The sequence below is a fragment of the Anopheles ziemanni genome, chromosome 3, assembly GCF_943734765.1.
Source record: "Anopheles ziemanni chromosome 3, idAnoZiCoDA_A2_x.2, whole genome shotgun sequence".
NCBI classification, from domain to species: Eukaryota; Metazoa; Arthropoda; class Insecta; order Diptera; family Culicidae; genus Anopheles; species Anopheles ziemanni.
In genome coordinates this window covers 92,538,683-92,557,691 of record NC_080706.1, presented here as the reverse complement: position 1 = coordinate 92,557,691, position 19,009 = coordinate 92,538,683, and the positions used below count along the sequence as shown (strand labels likewise).

The 19,009-nt window shown below is 43.2% G+C and overlaps 1 protein-coding gene across 1 annotated transcript in view; it reads left to right on the top strand.

Annotated features, from left to right (window-relative positions):
* The window catches only part of LOC131285841 (uncharacterized), a 59,524-nt gene that overhangs the window by 15,717 nt on the left and 24,798 nt on the right, over positions 1–19,009 (top strand). Inside the window, exons 2-4 of the mRNA XM_058314695.1 lie at positions 12,916–13,289; positions 13,353–13,739; positions 17,576–17,765. Coding sequence (XP_058170678.1) covers positions 12,916–13,289; positions 13,353–13,739; positions 17,576–17,765 — 951 coding nt within the window. The remainder of the gene's footprint in view (positions 1–12,915; positions 13,290–13,352; positions 13,740–17,575; positions 17,766–19,009) is intronic.

The following is a 19,009-nucleotide window of genomic DNA, read 5'->3' as shown; positions in this document are numbered from 1 at the left end:
ACATCAGCCGAGTTAGCGATGCGGCGCAAACTCCGCAAATCCGTTTCATTCAATGGAATGTTCGCTGGCCACGAGATTCATCTGAAATTATCTATTGCATTACTGGTAATCCCGTCGGGGTCTGATGGCGGATTGGGCAAAACATTTCGCTCGAAAATGGTGAGCAAAATTCCATCGACACTCGTTTGTTCGGTTTGACATAATTTTCCTGGGCGGAGGGGAATTACACTGAAAATTTGTTTCTTTTTGAGTGTGTTTTTTGGGGAAATGAAATGTTGAGGATGATTATCCAATACAATATAAAATTCTCTCTTTTCAGAATCCAATACTCTTTTCTTAAAAAGGCATAGTCCTCCATCTGTGGCTCATCTTGAAAACATTCTTATTTTTGTATCTAGCGCTATAAAGTGGGAACCAGACGTCTATAAAGTAATACTTTAAAGGGAAAAAGCCGCCGAAACTAGCCACGATACGTGCCTTTCCGTTCGCTCTCGGCGCTGCTTTTCGAAAAAGGGATGAGTGTTAAAAACAAAATAGAAAAATAAAAACTGATCCGAACGCAGATGAGTTTCAACTTGCTTTTGACATGTGTCCGCAGGGCTGCCGGAAAGGCCCTCGGTCCGTCAGTGGCTGCTCGTCTTTGCTACGTCTCTCGTTGTTGGTTATCAGAAAAAAAGGCAACCCCGTCTCGGGGATGTTGTTCGTTCGTTTCGTTAGCGACCATCTCGCTTCTGCGAGTGCGTCAAAGGGGGAAGGAAGTATCTACCAAGGTTTTCTATTTCAATGTTTATGAGCAATATGTTTTTTAATCTACGAAAAGATTTGCAACGTGTTAAAAAGAAATAGATAAAGCTATTTTGATATACTGAGATGAGAAATAGAAAGGAAAAAAATTAAGTGTCATTTCGTTATCATGATATTGACAAATTTTTAAAAATTGTAGGTAAACTTCTTAAAAAGAAAAGAACTGAAACCCCTAAAATAATAAATAGAAATATAGTGATGATCAAATTAGGAATTAAATGACTACGTTTTAAAGAAATAAAATACATTTCCGTTTATAAGAAGTATAATTTTATTCAAACATCGAATGTTATAAATTAGAAATATTAAACAAATAATGAATAAATGATCAAGCCCATCGTTCAATTTCAGTTTATTTTGCAGTCAATTAATATTCTTTTCTCCACCAAATGCACCCATTAGTGATACGCAAATATTTGTCCCGGTAGTCACTAAACGTTGTGTTGGACAATAAGGATCATAAAACTGGCGGCTGCCGGCCCTCCGCGAGATGAATATATTTACGTGCTGGCTATCAAAAAATCGCATTTTCAGGCTCGTATTAATAACCTACTAACGAACAGGACAAACCCTCGCTATCGCACACTCACACGAACAAACACGAACCGTGGGTCCAGCGAGATAAGATAAGCGCAGCGTTCCACCGCAACACGTTGCCACTTGGCGTTTGTGACTCACCCTTCCACCACTCCACTCTCCACCCGGGATTCGGAATGAGGCAGGGCTAAGACACGGACAACATATGTGTCAATTGGTCGTCTTCGACACGGAACCTGTGCGCGAATGGGAGCTCGAACCGCTGGGGATGCTATTTGTTGTGTGTGCGTATTTTTTTCCGCCCTTTTCTCCTTCTGTCCGAGATGCCGAATGTTGCGGGGGGAGGGTACGGCACAAGGCTGGGAAAAAGGCGGATGCGCGAGAAGCACGCCAAAGTGTACATTTTTCTTTCGCGTGGCCAAAAATAAAATCCATCCATTGTAGCGGGTTCTGTTGATGTTCGAGTGGCGGCGAAAAGGAAGGTATGCGGGGAAAGGGTCGTGTCTGTTCGTGTGTGTTTTTGTATTGTAAGTATGTGCAAGTTTTTTACTGCATTATTTTCCAACCGATGCTTATGCTTCTTCTATTGGAACTAGATCCTATAATGGGATGCTGCATCGTGAGAAACTTGACTTGATAAACAAATAACTAAGAAGAAAGTTAAATAGTAAGATTTTCTTCCAATTATTTTAGCAGTACTCTACACTCAAACAAATACTCATAAAATAAAATTCTTGATATTGTAAAAAAAGACTTAATATAGGTAAAATTGACTTTTACAATTCTTCTTCTTGGCGTAAACGACCTCTTGGTCATGCCTGCCCGTTAAGGGCTTACGAGACTTGTTTCCCTGTTGTACGTGGATAGTCAGTCCTCTCGTACAGGGGAGGGTCCGGTCTCGGTTGGGATTCGAACCCACGCCGTCGAGGTGGTGATCCCCGGCGCTCATGGGCCGACTTTTACAATTATGCACTCTTTAAAACTTGTTTAGCAGTACTCTACACTTATTAATATTAAATTTCGTTTGGTCATGTTATCAAATCAATTAATCTGTTTCAAAAAAACAACCTCAAAAAGAATATTTCAATGTGCGAAATGTTGTCTTATTCCCTGCAACATATTTCAACGTTTGAGCTTATTTGTTGTAAACCAACGTTGAATATTCATCTTTCACCCCATCCATCTCTGGACTTTCTCTTTCATGGGGTCATTTCCAGCCGGAAAGAGATAAAAAGTAAAAACGCGTACCAAATTATAAAAACCTGTTCCTTTTAATTGTTTCTTTCGACCCACGGACGAGCGGTGATGGAACTCAAGTGAACCAAGTAAAACAAGGCAAATTCTGATACCAGTGTGCGTTCCCTAGCACGATAAGTACTTCTTTCTTGCGATGGCCCGAATGGAAATGTTTTATTGAAACAGGTGAGATGCTTATTACCGGGGGTTAAAAGAAGGTAACGTACGGGATGGTTTTTTGTGTTTTGATAGTAGAGGTGACACACAGGGGTTGCAGCGGTGTGATGTTTTAATAACTCTTTTTTTATATAAATGATATGAGTTTTAAATTAATTTAACAAAACGAAGATATCGGTTTTTAATTGATTTAAAATAAGTTGTTCAAACATTTATTAAGCTACAATTCCCTTTTTCAATCAATATTTATTTATTCAGAATGCCTGATAGTAGAAGAAATCTGATTTACTCTACGTACAAAAAACGTTTAGTTCGCTTATTAATTCACACATCATTACCGTATCCTATTTCACCAATAAACCGATGCAAAACCAAAACAGCACCGATCGGTGGCGAAAACCGTATCGATGTCATATTTCCGGTGGACTTCAATTATTCAAATCTTCTTGCAAAAGAGGCCAAAAATGTCTAACCCTAAAGGCGTCGGCGTTTGGAGCTCGGTGCACAGAAACGCACTCTCGAGAGACGGCAGAAAGAAAACACCAGTAGCCAGCAGTGGCAAAAGTGGCACTCGCCAGGGGGGGAGGGGGTTACTGCTGGATCCGCTTGGACAATACGGTGCTGGCGGCGTCCGGAAATCGATTTAACGAACTGTACGAACCACCCCTTGGAGACGCCAAAACCACCGCAATCCAGTACCATCGGCTCGGAGGAGGTGTTGGGGTAGTGGGTAGCTGGCACAAAGGAAGGGAAAGGGGCGGCGGTTGTGAGGAGGAGGGGAGGGCGCACGAGAGAGGTGGTGAAAAATAATACATTTCTCGTTTCGATGCTACTCGAGAGATAGGACCGGGACGATGACGGTTTTGCTTGTGGGTTGAACGAAAAGTTTCACCACCAAGAAAAAAAAGGGCATTAAGATGTTTTGGTGAGGAATGAAAAATGTCTAGTATTTTACACAAAATGTTTGACCTTTTGAAAACTATTAACTAAAATTTATAAATCAAAATAAAATGTTTGTACATCGTTAAAAAAGAAACATTGTGGAATGTCATCTTTCTAGCAAAGATAAAGCCGTAAAACAATACAATTGGTTTTAAATAGTGCTTAAACTGTGCGCGAAACACTTTAACATCGCACCTGCATTAAAGAGTAATTATTTCCGACCGTTCCTCCAAACAAACCGGGCAACCCACGCGGGAAGCAGTAGTCTCCAATCGCACTGTCGTCGCTCGCAGATCGACCTTCTTCCTACCGATTGCAAGGGCACGTGGTGGGGAAGGGGGGGTGTGGGAGAGGGGTGGTGGTATGGGGCTAGAAGAATTGGAGATAGAGGGTATTACATAAAGCCGTAGCATAAACTGTTGAAACACGATAGAAACGCAAGGGTGCGAAACGATACGCGGTGCGATAGAAAGAGAACGGGAATCAGGCAAGAAGGGTGGTGGTGTGAGGGGGAGTGATTGGGGGGGTTGGAGGGTGAGCTGATGGCCTGGCTCTCTCGGAACGCCACGTGAGCGTGAAAGAGATGCGTCGTTAAAAAAGGCGACCAGAATCGGCCGAACGATTGGGGGTTGCTTTTCGAAGGGAGATTTTCACGTGCTGAATAGAGTTGGAAAGAGCGAGCGAGCAAGAGAGTGACAGGGTGGCTGGGGGGAGACTTTATGTATGGCCGGTGCTATGTTGTGCAGCGGCGCCTATGTATAGGGTGTACTTTTATATAAATATATATAGTATATCCACTTACACTTGTTTACAGCGTGCGGAACATTTTAAGTCATTAGAGTTGGAAACAATCATCTGAATGACGGATAAGAAAATGGGGCTGGCGAAGAACGTGAATATGGCGTGGAATGTTTGATCAGCCTGCAGTTTGGATGGAAGGTGGGAATGTTTTCGGAATAAATAAACACACGTCAGAACGACGATTTCGAAACGGTTTGATTTTATGAAATAGTTGTCTAAAATCAAATGGAATTAGGATATCAGGCTTAATGCTTTTAATTTTCCCATTTGAATGTATACAAAGGCTTTATTTTGATCATACTTTAATGACTCTTAGCTTATGTTGAAATTTAACTAACACTAAGCTCTATTACTTTTTAAATTGTTATTTAACAAAAGTGCAAATCAAGGTGTATTTATCATTACAACGAAATTACTAAATAATCGACTTTTTACAGTTTCTATGAAGTGAAAACCGAGTTTTTGCTCAATTTACGGGAAACGACACTATGAATGTGAATCATATTTTATGCATTCAGTACGCATGGAAGATATTTATTCGCTTTCGGTTGGTTTTGCGGGTCGCATTTTTCGCTTTTCGTTTTTTACTAAATTTCGACCGCGTTTTTATCAGACTTCCTTTTCTTTTAATTTCTCGCTGCGACTTTTATTTTGTCACTATATTGCCAAAAATCGGAGGAAAAAAAATATTCCACATCTCACCGCGCTTAAACTAGAGAGGGGAGAAGGGCCATGAGGGTTGTCGGGTTTTTTTTTCTGTGTGCTTCTACTTATTCTGTCGGCTCAATTTTGGCTAACCCTTTGGCCACCGGGGGTTGTTTGTAACTGTGCGACCTCGAATCGATTTTTATGTGCTCTTTTTTTGCTCTCTCTCGAGCTGCAATTTACCCTACAACTATGTGGACTATCCTTTGGCACCTCACATATAGTTGTTTTGATCTTTTTTTTGCTAAATTTTGGCAATCGTTTTCCAACCGCAGCATCTCAGCAATTCCTCGTCCATTATTAGCGACGGTAGGATAATTATGTGGAGGCATATATGTTTCTTTACTTTTTTGTCGGTTGAAAAATGCAACGTAAGGGGATATTAGACAATCTAACATCGTATTTTGCGTTAATAAAAAATAAAAAAAATACCAAGAAACTAGCGTGAGAAGTTATTGCTGCTTTCAAAAAGCCTCTAATCATAATATTTTTAAATTAGTTATAGTAAATTTCTTCAACTGATCCCAAAAATGGAAAAGATAAAATTGAATTTTACAATTATGTAGCCTTCGAAAATTAACGCATTTAACTTATTTCTTAAGAAGTATAATTCTCAATGGCTACAGATGAGGCCGTTCGCACAAAGTTGTTGATACGGATGATTTATTAGCATGAACTCTGAACCGGAATGTCGTGTTTTTAGAAAACCCTCCGCTCCGTGGCTTTATCGCCAATTGGAAAGAGTTTTTGTAGCACGTTCTGTAAGTGGACCGTAAAACCTTGATTCCGACCCACACCAGCGCACACATACACAAAAAACACACACACATACGTGGAGCGCTACCAAACGTGGCACGTCCAGTTCCATCGGCAAGCCTCCGAAAGCGTCTTGAAGCAAGCGGAGATGGAGTTGGAAAAAAGTTGGAAAAAAGCACCACGAGGAAGGCCTTCTCGGCAGCCCTCGGATGAGAGATGAAAATGAAAAAAAAAGACAGACGAGGTTCTGTTTGCTCACACACCACACCACACACCCTGACCCCCCCGTCGCAGGCCTACCGACGTGTTTTTGTCACTATCTTGGTTCGCTGTTGGGTTTTTGCAAATGCACTCCTCTTCTCTTCGCGACGGGAAGATTGCGACATTTGACCACGGTTTAATTTTCCCTCCTGGCCACGTAAAGAATGGACTTCATTAATCGTGGCCATACTTTGCAGGGTCCTTTTTTTGCTCGTATATTAAAACACAAACAAATCTGGAGGGATGACTCTCGTCAAGGATTGAAAGTCTATTATCGTTGTAACTGGTACTAGGTGTTGACCTTTGCGGAAAGTGTTAGTACTGAATCAGACGCCACGAATTGCGTGATAAGGGTTGGGAACAATTTACATACATCGCCGTTTGACTCAAAAATATTCATCATGCTACGTGATCAAGAAAAAACAACAACTAAACGCGTGCGTGTGAAATTCAAGCTCATTCCGTTTAGAGAACTTTATCAGAGTTTCGCAACTGGTTGTTTATAGTGATATTTCAAACATGTCTTTAAAGAAATAAATTGTTTTTAAGAAGAATTTTGTTGAGTAATGGCCGGAGAGTGTCATGTGACGTTGAGGTATTAAAGATTGGTAAACATTGGTTGAGAAGCACTGATCGATCGGCATCGAGTTGATAGTAAACACCACCGACTCGACAACGAAATCCACTATTTTAGTCGTCACGGTTAGTTCGCCCGGTTGACCGGTAGATGGAGCGAGTTACCATTGCAGCTTTGTGCATCCCAATCCCGTCCGGGAGTTTGATTTTATTGGTTGGGAAAATATATGCTGCTTCTGGGTGTGGCAAGGGGGGGAGTTTGAGGATACCTACCGATTGCGTTATGCTGCTATTATGTAGGCAAAGACGGGGTGTGAGACGCGTTGAAGCGCGCTTTCAACACCAAATACCATCACCACCCCAGGTCGGTTCTGCGTTTGTGTGCAAGCCACCACCGACACTGAATCTCGCCCGCCGATCGTTGTTTAAGGTTGCGTGAGCAGAATATTTATCATCCCCCCCCTCCTCATTCTTTTTCGACGGGTTATTAGGTTACGGGCATTTTATTGCTAAAAACAACTTATAATGCAAATACAAGCTAAATACAAAGGAGTCCAATTGAGTTTGTTAGACAGTTTAGTATTCGAATTAAATGACTGTTTTTTCTTTCTGTTTACCCTTTCTAACATACTCACACGTTCCTTTAGAGATGTTTGGTTACATTAAAAAAAAACGTTGTAAAGGATGATTCGAAGAATCCCAAATATGGGGGACAGCAGTAACTAGTTCTAAAAAGTTTTTAACCCATAAATAAATGAAAATTCGGAAACAAAGTTTTTGCTTGGCCTTCCAAATACAATCGGTTTAACAAATATTATAAACAAATTTTAATTAAAAAGTTTGTAATAAAAATTATACTAAAACCGCTTGGTACGCAACGTGGTAAGAAGAATTAATTCAACCGAATTTAATCTAAGAAGGCTGTAAGACTACTTTCATGCAGTTAATTTGTGATACTTGTTAGAATAATTTTTATTCGAAGATTAGTAATACAAAGTTTTTCAGGAAGTTTTAGTCATTTTGTTATTTTTTTTTAAATTTACCTGTCCTAACTTGTCTTACTTTTAAATGCATGCAGTTGATTACAAAAAGTAAAAAAAAAAAAACGTTAAATTGGATTAGCACCCTCGAACTTGCGTATTAAATGGGCCAAAGCACAGGAAAAAAGGCATCGAAATGCAATAATTCATTTGACACCACGTCATCGCGCACTGGTCGGACCGGGAAAGGCCAGTACGTGGCAGTTTACTTCCCCTTTGGCATAAGGGTTGAAACCGGCGGGCGGGCGGTCGGTTGCTTACATTTTCATTCGTAAATGAATATTCAGTTCTCTTTTCCTCTCCCGCGGCTCGACAGTGCATTACCAAACACACACACACACCCTTCCCACCCCTCCTCGGGACAGCCTCCTCGCAAGATTGGCGTTCGCGTAAACGACGGGTTTGAATGGAGAGACCCGGACGCGCAGGAGGGGAGAGGAAGCCACAACGGGGCACGCGGATCGCTCGGATTGTTGTTTTGTTGTTTCCACTTCTTCCGTCCGGCCATCCGCCACTTTTAGCGAACGGGGTGGAGGGGTCGGGGGGGAGGGAAATGGGTTGGGGATGTGGAAGACGCGAAGACACACCGCGTCAGGGTCGCCGCTTTGCGTCTCTCGCTTCGGTCCGTTTATCCGTCCATTCCATCCGGTTTCTTCTCCCCGTCCTCCCTCCCACCCTCCCCCCACTCAATTCTTCCGTCCATCTCCGCGGTAACACCTTGAGGGTCACTTTCGAGAGTGTGCAAAACGAGAGCGAAAGGGAGAGAGTCCCGGCCGAGTTTGTTGTTTGTTGGATTTATCGATGACGGACCGCCACAAGCCCGAGATGGGTTTCTCCTGGCATCCTCCTGGCTTCCCTTCCCGCACCTTACCACCGCCCCGCAACATCGACACTAATAAGTACACAACGAGATAAGATTGAGATAGGGGGCAGATAGCCGAGCTGCGCTCGGAGGAAAACGGCCTACCCCAGAAGATCAAAAAGGTTTTGCATCTAAATTATTTCACAAGAAGTTGTTGATTTGAATCGATCTTGCACCATTGTGCAGGTTTTTATTCTCAATTAAAAAGTTATTAATAATATAAAATGACACAAATGTGTTAAAAGCATTTTAAAACGGCACACAATAAAGAACACTTTTCTGCTTCAAACTACTTCCTGGAACGGATAGTGAATCAAGCGTAATGTAACACGCTACCACCTACTAGTTTGTTGCTTATAAATCAATTTTGCGTCCAATCGGTTTCAAATAATAAATATCGAACAATGTGTACACGTGCCATAAGCCCGGTTGAATAGGAAAAAAAAGAACGGATTTTCCGATTTTCCTCCCTTTTACGTATGCAAAAACATCTCCTGCAAATCACGACCGATGCGTTATGATGATTTCACATTTGTTTTTTTCCGCCATTTTTATTCCAACGCGCTTGCACTAATTGACGTTAACTGAATGCTGTTTAATTGCGTTGTGGGTTTCATCACACACGAGGGAAGCTGGGCGTAAAAGATGGATTATTTGTTTTCGGTTCAGCTGCACTCGAGCCGTCGCTAATTGTTTTGCTATTTTTGTGCCTTCGCGCCAAATGTAACTGTTTGTGGGTTAATATGCTTTCTCTATTTGTTGTTCGAATTACATAAATCGCAGGGCCATCTTGCTTTTGAACGATTTTATCTCACATTTACGATATTGCACTCGCGCTCGCCGAACTGATCGGTTGTTTGAGTTAAGTTGTCACGCGATTTCTCCTACCGCCGATTATCGTCCGTCCTCGATCGACGCGTTCGCTTTAGGCGTCCTTCTTCGACTTTGGCGCATTTCAATTCGGCTTTGCGCAACATTGTTTTCCGCTCGAAGGTGTAATTATGTTTGGCGGTTCGTGTTTTTGCTCATTCATTTTCTTCCTTTTATCCACGATTTCATCGATCATCGCTCGACTATGAGAGTGAGTCCGAAATGGAAAGGGGTTCCAGCTCAAGAATCCGACATTGATCGATAATTTCAACATCATCAAGCATCGTTTTGCCGTTGCTCGGTTGATCGTTCTTAAAGAAAAGGAAAACGAAGGCGGAGCTACTTAGGAGATCGAAGCGAGCGACCTTCGGGGCTGAGAGGGAGGAGAAATCGGTGGAGGACTATTGATTCAGCATTAATTTATGTGACATCGGAGATCGGTGATCGATCGACGGACGTTTGTCGGCCGGTTCCGGTGCTGGTTATTCCATTTCGATCTAAGACTTGGTCGGTTGATGCTGAAACCTTTAGGTAATAGCTTAGGACTTCGTAGTCCCTCACCAGGTACGAAACCGGGTAATTATTAACCCCATTAGTCGCTGTGACGTACCGTAGCTTATCGTGTTCTCGTCTCCGTGAGGTCGGTTCTTGTCCAGCTTCTTCTTCTGATGCCACGAAGAAAAAGCGCGCTCGCTTCGCTTATGAGCTGAATAATGGATTTTTATGGGGCGTATAACATTATTGACGTTTTTCCCCGCACTCTTCACGCTGATGTCGTCGTCGTGTGTTCTGAAGCCGAAAATGAGAACCGAAAATGAAGAAAACAAAACGCTAGTCCCGGGTAGACTTTCGATACTTTTGTTGCCCACCTTCGAGGAGGTGTCTGTGACCCTCAAACTTTTTAGATGTTGATCAATCCAACACGGAAGAAATCTTGGGTGGGATGTTTGGTGCCGGATTGAAATTCATGTTACCTGGACTTGGTTGGTATTACAAAAAATGGGAGAAGAAGAAATCCTGTATAGACTATACCCAGTTCTAAAATAGGTAAGATAGTTTTTAACCAAATAGTCGAATGTCCTGACTGTTTCGTGGGTAATAAGTATGAGCAACATTTGTACTCATGCTAATTTACACCCAGACTTTGTACCTAGTGGTATTTAATCTTAAAGAGTTGTCTACCTCAATAGGTAATACTTTTTGGAGAAACTATCCTCTATATAAATCGTACCTTTCTGTTTTAAGATAGCTTCAGTTTGTCTTTAAATCTTGCTCGTTAAAGTTCGGGATGCAGCACTTCGAATGAGAGTTGACAGTTGAAAGTGTGTTGTGCTGTTGAAAATGGGGAAATATGTCCTCTTCGGATTTCTATTCCTCAGTTCTGTCGTTACTGGGAACGTTATTTCCCTTCCGTCTGGTGATGAACAGTTAAAATCATACGATAACAGTGAGAGTGAATCGCTTCAAAGCTCCTGGTACCGGACGACATCGGAGGAGAATGACGATTTGCGGCTGCTTGGTGTAAGAAAGGAAGAGGTCCCTATCCTGCTGGAGCTTTACTACCTCGTGAAGGTGCTACAAGCCTATCGAGATCCGAACAGCTGGGGAAGCTATAACCTAAACGGTGCCATCGAACGCATTACGGACAAAGAGGTTGTCGAGGGATTGGAAAAGTTGCTCAACAGACAGAGAGCATTTCAGGAGATCTCGCTGATAGGGGCAGAAGGAACTGTACCGGATCCACTGCAGGTACAACTGGCGAACGACGAGCGGCTGCTGTATCCCTTCCTGATCCGCACGCTGAGGAAGGTGCTGGGCCTGAAGAAGACCAGAGCAATCATTTTGCTCGACGATAAGGATGATTTTCTGGGTGCGCTTCTGCTTGATATGCAGCAGGAATGGCAAGTGCTTCGGGAAGCCGTTAGAGAACTGGAAGAACGCGAATTGGGTGGCGTTGTACAAGAAGTTCCTGAGGAACAGGACAATTTGAGCTTGGAATCGGATAACTCTAGGGAGGATACTCTAGCAGGAGTGGAAGTAATTTCAACTCCACATAAGAATACCAATGATAACCAGGCCAATTTGGAGGAATTATCACCGGATCTAGTGGCCTATAACGTGGAGGATCCAGTTGAAGTCGGGGGAGATGCCGATGTAGGACATTTGATGTTCGAAGGATTGCCAGATGATGTAGATGAAGAGACGTCGACGCAAGTTCCACAAGCCGAAAGAGGACATCAGGATATAGAGGATCAAGCGCGCAGGGATCACAACCGAGGATCACAACATTCGGGAACGGTCCTTATCGTTCAGCAAACGACAACAGTTACTGATTCTCCCGCTCCACGCCCAGCCGTTCGTCCTAGCAGCCCCCTTGTCGTCTACAAACCCCTTCCTCCATCATCGCTTTCCTCCCCGACCGCATCCCAGCTCCAGGTCAACCAGATCGCGACGCAAGCCGACAAGGCAGCCATCGATCTGATCGCATCCGAGCTGGACAAGTTTATACGCGTGGTCGAGGAGCTGTCCGGGGTGGACGATCTCTCCAAGCAGCTGGATCTTTTCGACCGCAGCCGAATGGTCGGTTGGATCAAGCAAAGCTACGTACCGACGGTGGGGCTGGACCAGCGGGATTTCATCCGGGCACTGCAGCGGCTGCTGAAGACGAAACCCCCGAATGCGGGTCGGCGCGATGTGCTCGATACGCTGCAGTACCTTCAGGTGCAACTGGACCGAGATGATCGGACGAAGGCCGACATTGCGGAGGATACGGACGATTACTTTAAGCGCGTTTACGCTGATCAAATAGAAGAGGACCCTCCGACTGATGCAGAATCTCACCGGAACCATTCACCTGTTAGAAAATAAAGTGGAACCCCTCATTGGCGGTTGAAGTAGGAATATCGGATGAGTTTTTGGGATACTTTATCTTCAAATAAAATGTACAAAGTGTAGTAACTCAGACGGGTGATTTTTTCAATCGTTATTGAGTTATTACTAATTAATAAAAACCTTCTTAGTTCTATGTTCTAATATTGATAACGAATGTAGCGAATAAAGAATTATGTGGAGAAAAATAAAACCATTAGAGTTCTCGGTTTAAATCGAGTTTCAGTTCGATAGTTCTTTTCAAGCGTCACGCAAAGTTTTGGATTTGAGTGGGTTTCATTAAAAACTTTTCTCTTATTGTTATGATATCTTGCAAACACGTTTCCTTTCGGTTATGACTGCATCTGGATATGGTATGGGGCATCTGAATTATATCTTGATAGAAGCATTAAGACTTATATTCACCTGTGCGTCGACTTTTAGACTAAACAAGTTCTTTTTCTCTCCTTGTTTCCTAAGGTCGTCGGCGGACCCTGCGGCTACCATGGGTCGTACACGTTCTACAAGGGCGTCAAAATTACGTTCGGCACGAGCGGCACCACCACCTCCTCCGACCCTTCGTCTTCTTCGTCCTCATCCGTATCGGCGCCGAGTCCGAGCGGAAAGCCCACTGCCACTAACACTACCTCCGCCAATGGTCACAGCAGTAGCAGCAGTTCCGGTGACATTCCCGGTGTTGGTGGGGACGGGACGGCGGCGCCTGATGGTGACCCACCGGCGTCCGATGCCGCCCCAAAACACACCTCCCCGCAACGGCTAGACGAACAGAAAGAGCGTGAAGAGCGAAGGGGTGAGGAGGAAGGGGAAAGTGGCACTGGCAACACTGCCAGAGAGTGCAAGCGAACCGACACGAGTAGTAGCAACCACAACAACAACAACAACAATGCTAGTGTCAGCAACAACAACAACAACAACAATAGTACTAGTAGCGGAAGTGTTAGTGTAAGCAACAGTGGCAACAGTGGCAGCAGCAATGGCGGTAGTAGTAATAGTGGCAATAGCAATAGCAATAGTGATAGTAACGGTAACAATAGCTGTAGTACCAATGGTGGCAATAGTAGTACCAATGGCGGAAGTGGTGGCAAAAGCCAAAATGGCATCCAAACGAAGCCGGCGAAGCAAACGCAACGAAAATGCGTCAGTGAAAATGGCGTCGGTGGTGTGGGTGGAGGCGTCGGCGGGGGCGTGTCGGGTGGCAGTGCTGCCAGCAGTAGCAACGGCACCGGCAGCAGTACCAAAGCTGGCAACAATAATTTATGCGGAATGGCGTCGCTGGATCGAGAGTAAGTTTTAGATTGACCTACATGTTGATTAGTATTAAATTGCTCGCGCTTCAAACTATGTTTCAATCATCTGAAGCTTCTTTTTGTTGTTTACCAGCGGTGAATTATTCATGAAAGTAAAAAACAAATGTCAGAGTAGATAATGTTCCTTTCATAAGCATAAGCACAAACATATTAAGCATTTTAACTTCCCTTCCAATGATAAGCCGTTTTAAAACGATTGGTTTTCTTGTTTTGTTTAACTTTACATTTGAAGAGTGTACTTTTATAAATTGATTAATTTTTTATATTTCATTTTAAGTTGTTGTTTTACGGCACTCATTCTGTTCTCTTTTTCCATGTTTCATCCTGATCATGAGTAATGTTTCTTATTGATGCATCAATTGTATTTAATTAGAACACGCTTGTCAAATATTATAATTTAACTTGTCGTATTCTTTTATCAACTTGTTCTATCTCCAACTTCTTTCTAAAGCAAAGTGTCTAAACATCTTTTGCTCAACTGTTTGCATTGGGACTGTCGATTTGCATACGCTATCGGCTCCCTGATCGCTGCACGCCCCGAACGCGCCTTCCTTGTGCTAGAATGTCGAATTACCATAATTTTCCCGGTCATAAAACAACCCAATCGACGACTTCGCCGGGCCAGTGGTCCAGTTTTGCGTCGTGCTTGGCGAGATCGATCGATTAAACCTTTCACCGGGTGCAATTTTCTGCAAACCAGTCGCGAACGTCTCGCGTTAAAGACTCGCCTCGTGCCTTCAGCACCGGTCTCACATCGTGCTCGGAAAAGTGTGTGGAAAAGGGGGGGGTCCGCTCCGAGGCGCGGTTCATGTTTTTCACCTCTTCGCTTTGCATCTTCCTCTCGCTGCCAGTGCCGTTTTCTATTCCCTTGCGCAAGCGATGCGATCGGTCGCAGACCGTTGCTGATCGTCAGCTTCCCATTCCTAACCGAGCTAGAAGCGAGTCGAGGTCGGTTGAGCTGATGTCTGCGAACCCTACGCAATACGCAACCAGGTGGATGGATTGAAAAGTAGTTAGAGGAGGTTAAAGTTCTCTTCTGATTTTATTCTTTCTACGAATGTGTTTGAGTCCAACTAACTTTATTATTTCATCTCGTTATGAGATGAATGTGTTTGAGTCCAACTAACTTTATTATTGCATCTCGTTACCTTCAATATTTTAAAATGTAGGCTCATTGTTGGATTGATTAAAAATTTTCGGCAAATTTTCATAATTTAATTTATATATTTTAGATTTTTTCCTCTTTCTCGAAACTTATCTTCTCAATCACTTCCTTGCTTCTGCACGATCACCAAGAACCTCGTTTTGTGTCGCGTTCAGGTATTTCACGTCCAGTTAAGGCCAAATCTCGACATCGAAATCGGTGATCGCGTTGCGAACGCACGTTGCGCGAACCAGTTCGTACGTGGCGTAAGAAGCTACGCACGCGTGCGCATCAACAGCGTGTGTGAGCGCGTGCATATGTGGTGTGGCCACGTTGAAACCGGCGGGAACACAAGTGTATCGAGTTGTTTACGGGCCCAGGAAGAACTATGCTAATTAGACCACAAATGTTGTGATCTATGCATTCGCGACGTTCCGCGCAGTTCCTCGGAATTCCGGGATTATATGGCTTTTACTTGTAATCCCGACCCTTCCTCTTCCCCTCAGTCAGTTGACTCAGTCCTATTTCCCCCTAGGCTCGCGTTGTCATCCCGTGTTCGACGTGGCGAATGATTTCCATAATGATTTATTCCCCGGTTTTTGTTTGTTATATGTTCACGATCCAACAGCGTAGAACTTCCTCCATGTTCTGTCTCGTTGTTTTAGGTCCTAGGTTTTGCCCATCGTACGGACAACTTCCTGTCTGAACGCTGTCCGATTGTATATGAACCGAGAGGTTTCGCAAAGTCCACGCCACTCTTTGTCTTCCTCTTCGGCGGTGGGTTTCATATTGATTTTCGTTGCATTCGATTCAGTCACATTTTATCCCCGCCCCTCTCATCCATCGTACAGCGTTGCGAAGAGAATGCACGTGCCCTACATCGACACTCGAGACACTACAATGTTTCATGCTCGGAGGTTCTGTTCTTTTTTTTCCACCCCGTTCGTTCCATTATGATGATTTACAGTGCATGCCGAAGGCCCAGTAAGGGGGATTTATTTTCCATTATATTCTGTTTGAGGTTTTTGAGGTTTTGTTTCTCCACTCTCTACCTACTTTTTGTCTGTTTTAAGAGTGTCTTTCATTGTTAAGAAAAAGAAACTCAGTAGCTACGTTCTGGTCAAGTTACAGTTGTTTTTGGTTGATGCAATTAATACTCAAATAAAAATGGTTTGACTCATCATCATTGACGATTTTTTCACCTCGTTTAAAGTAAACGAATGTGTTATACTTTTCGATTACCTTGTATACACACTTAAAATTTTTTGCCGAGTCTCGGCTATTGGTTGCCGAGATCCGCACTGCTGAGCGCTCGGCAATGCTCTCGGTTAAACTTTTCTAACCGAGCACCTCGGTTAGTTACAAAAAATGACAGCTCGAGTGTTTAACTGAGTCTGTCGGTAACGAATAACCGAGATATCAGTAATTTTTAAAAACAATCATTTGTGCAGTTTACTGCACATAACGAAAACAAATTCGTTCGTCGGAAGTTTTCAAAAGGTTTTGTGTGAGTATCTTTAGAATAATAATAACGGCGATATGTTCATTTTTCAGTAAATATTCATCTTTATCGCCGGGAGTTAAACTGTCTGGTGTTGGGGATGGATGTTGTTGAATTATATGTCTTTTCAAAGACATAAAATGTTTATAACAGCAGCGACATTTTCCAACAGTGCAATCATAAAAAATACTATCCGGGTGGAAGTGTCCTTGCCGGATATGAATATTTATAAGCCGTTGCAGCTTTTCTACGTATACACACACTTTTTCCTGGCAAAAAAAGCATTTGAGGCTGGGAGTCACAACCTAAAAAGACAAATATCTATGATTTAACCATACTTATAGCAAATGTCGAATAATCTTACATCCTCCTGCTTAAGGATGTCTAGGATGTTATCCATTTTATCACTTTTGTTGGTCACGGTTTTAGAAAATGTTTCACGCTCGTACTTAATAAACATACTTCGACGACGTAAATAAAGTATGACGGAAGGCGAATGACAGATGACAGGTGACAGTGCCGACATCTCGGTTACTTTGATAACCGAAATCGGTAAGAAGGTTCTTAACGGAGGTGCTCGGCATACACTGCAGCCGAAAATCGGTTAATTGCTAAGGTTAGCTGATTTTTCGGTTCACTACAATGCCGATTCTCGGTAAAGGTGGATTTTAAGCCGAGATATCAGCAAAGTATGCTCCAGCCGAGCGGTCTCGGCAATAAAATTAACCGAGGCCGTCAAAAATTTTTAAGTGTGTAGTTGCTTGTATTATGTTTTATTTTGTTTCATTCCACACATTTTCCTCATTTATATTAGTCATTAAAGCTTTTATAATATCGAATGTTTCCTTTCCATTTCCCCTTTGCGTCGTGCAAAGCAAATTCCTGAAAAGATTAAAATTGGCTTGCCGAACACCTTTTATTTCTATATCACGTTCCGGTATCGTAAACCGGATGAACCGTTAGTTAGTTTCGATTCTAGTTCTTCTAGCTTCCCACCTGAAAGGAGAATAGCAAATAGGCAGATAGAATAAGCTAAGAAGCAATAAATACTCCAGAAAGAAAATGACACGAGCTCACACAACAGACACACGATAAACCGCGAATCCCGCAGCCCTGCTTACCGTTCTCCGCTCTCTTCTTCTTCTTCTCGTTTCCCCTCCCCTCTAGCAACCTACGACCGCTGGTGCTGGCGCTGGGCGACTGCATTCCGGTTCGGCCGTGGTCCGACTCGCCGATCGCGTGCCTGGCCGAGCTGCGCATGGTCTGGCGGGACCGGAACGAGCAGTGCCTGCTGATCGCCCTCCGGCTCTACTTCCTGCCGGAAAACACACCGTCCGGCCGCAACTGCCACGGCGAGGTAAGTGCAACTTTTTAATGCATTTTAAATGCGGTTTTCCAAACGGACACCCCCGCGCGCGAAAACGGGATGATGGACGGGCCGCCGAGGGGTCGGCTCGCAAAGGTCAAGCGATGAAGCATGTCCTAAACGGGGCGGATAGGTCTCTGGTCAGGTGCGTGCGGTCCGATGGTGCCGTAGTTGGGTTTTTGGGGCTTGGCTAATCCGTCCGTTTTATGGGACCGTTGGGGGTATTGGCGGGGTGCATCTTGGGCTGGCGTTAATGCATGTTCAAAGTTGTCCATTAGTGTGGCTTTGTTGCGAGCAATATGCTGGCTTTTCATCAGTATTATGCTAGCAGCATTTATGTTTATAGGTAAAAGCTTTCGAAAAGATTTGTAACACTTTGTTTTCCATATAATCTACATACTTTTTATTATTATTAACTTTGTTTTAACATAAAGAGCAATATATTTAAATTGTTCTTCTAGGAGATGTTGACACATTTAGACTGTACCGAAGAGATGCTAGCTAGTGTTGTGCTTAATGAATCTTTGGACGAGATTCATTCACTTAAGATTTATTCAGATGGATCCATGAATCTTTACGGATTCGAATCTTCAAAGTTTAATGAATCTTTCGAAACCTTAATGACTCTTCATGAATCTTTCATGGAACTGTCACGAATTTCAGCGATTCTTTCATTGGTGTGAACCATGCGACCAAAAACCAAAAAAGGGTCCCTCTGCCCATTTTAGGTTGATCACTTTTCAGGAGTTGGTGCGTCTTTGAGATTCATGAATCTCTCTACGAAAGATTCATGAATCCCTAAAACGCAAAGAATCATTCAGATTCATGAATCTGAGTCTGATTTACACAACTCTAGATCTACCGAAATTCAATTAACTTTGACATCTGGGAATTTCTTAGACATTCGTACCGTAGTTGACAAAAAGTAATATTTATTTTCACGAATACTACAGAGTTAGGTAGTTGTTGGAAAAATGTGTCCCGTCCCAAAACGCTTATGCTTTGGTGGCCACATATGTTGTTGCTGCTATGCTGTGCTTCAAGTGCATGCAGCGCACACTCACTGCTGGCCAGAATGTTTCAATCAAATCAAATCTCATTCCATGTGCCCTCTTTTGGGGTGGCACACGTACAAAAGCCCCCCCCCACACACACACACACATGTGCACACCCGCACAAGATGGCCAATTTTATCTCGTGCTTATCCGAACCACGACGACGACGACGGTGTATGG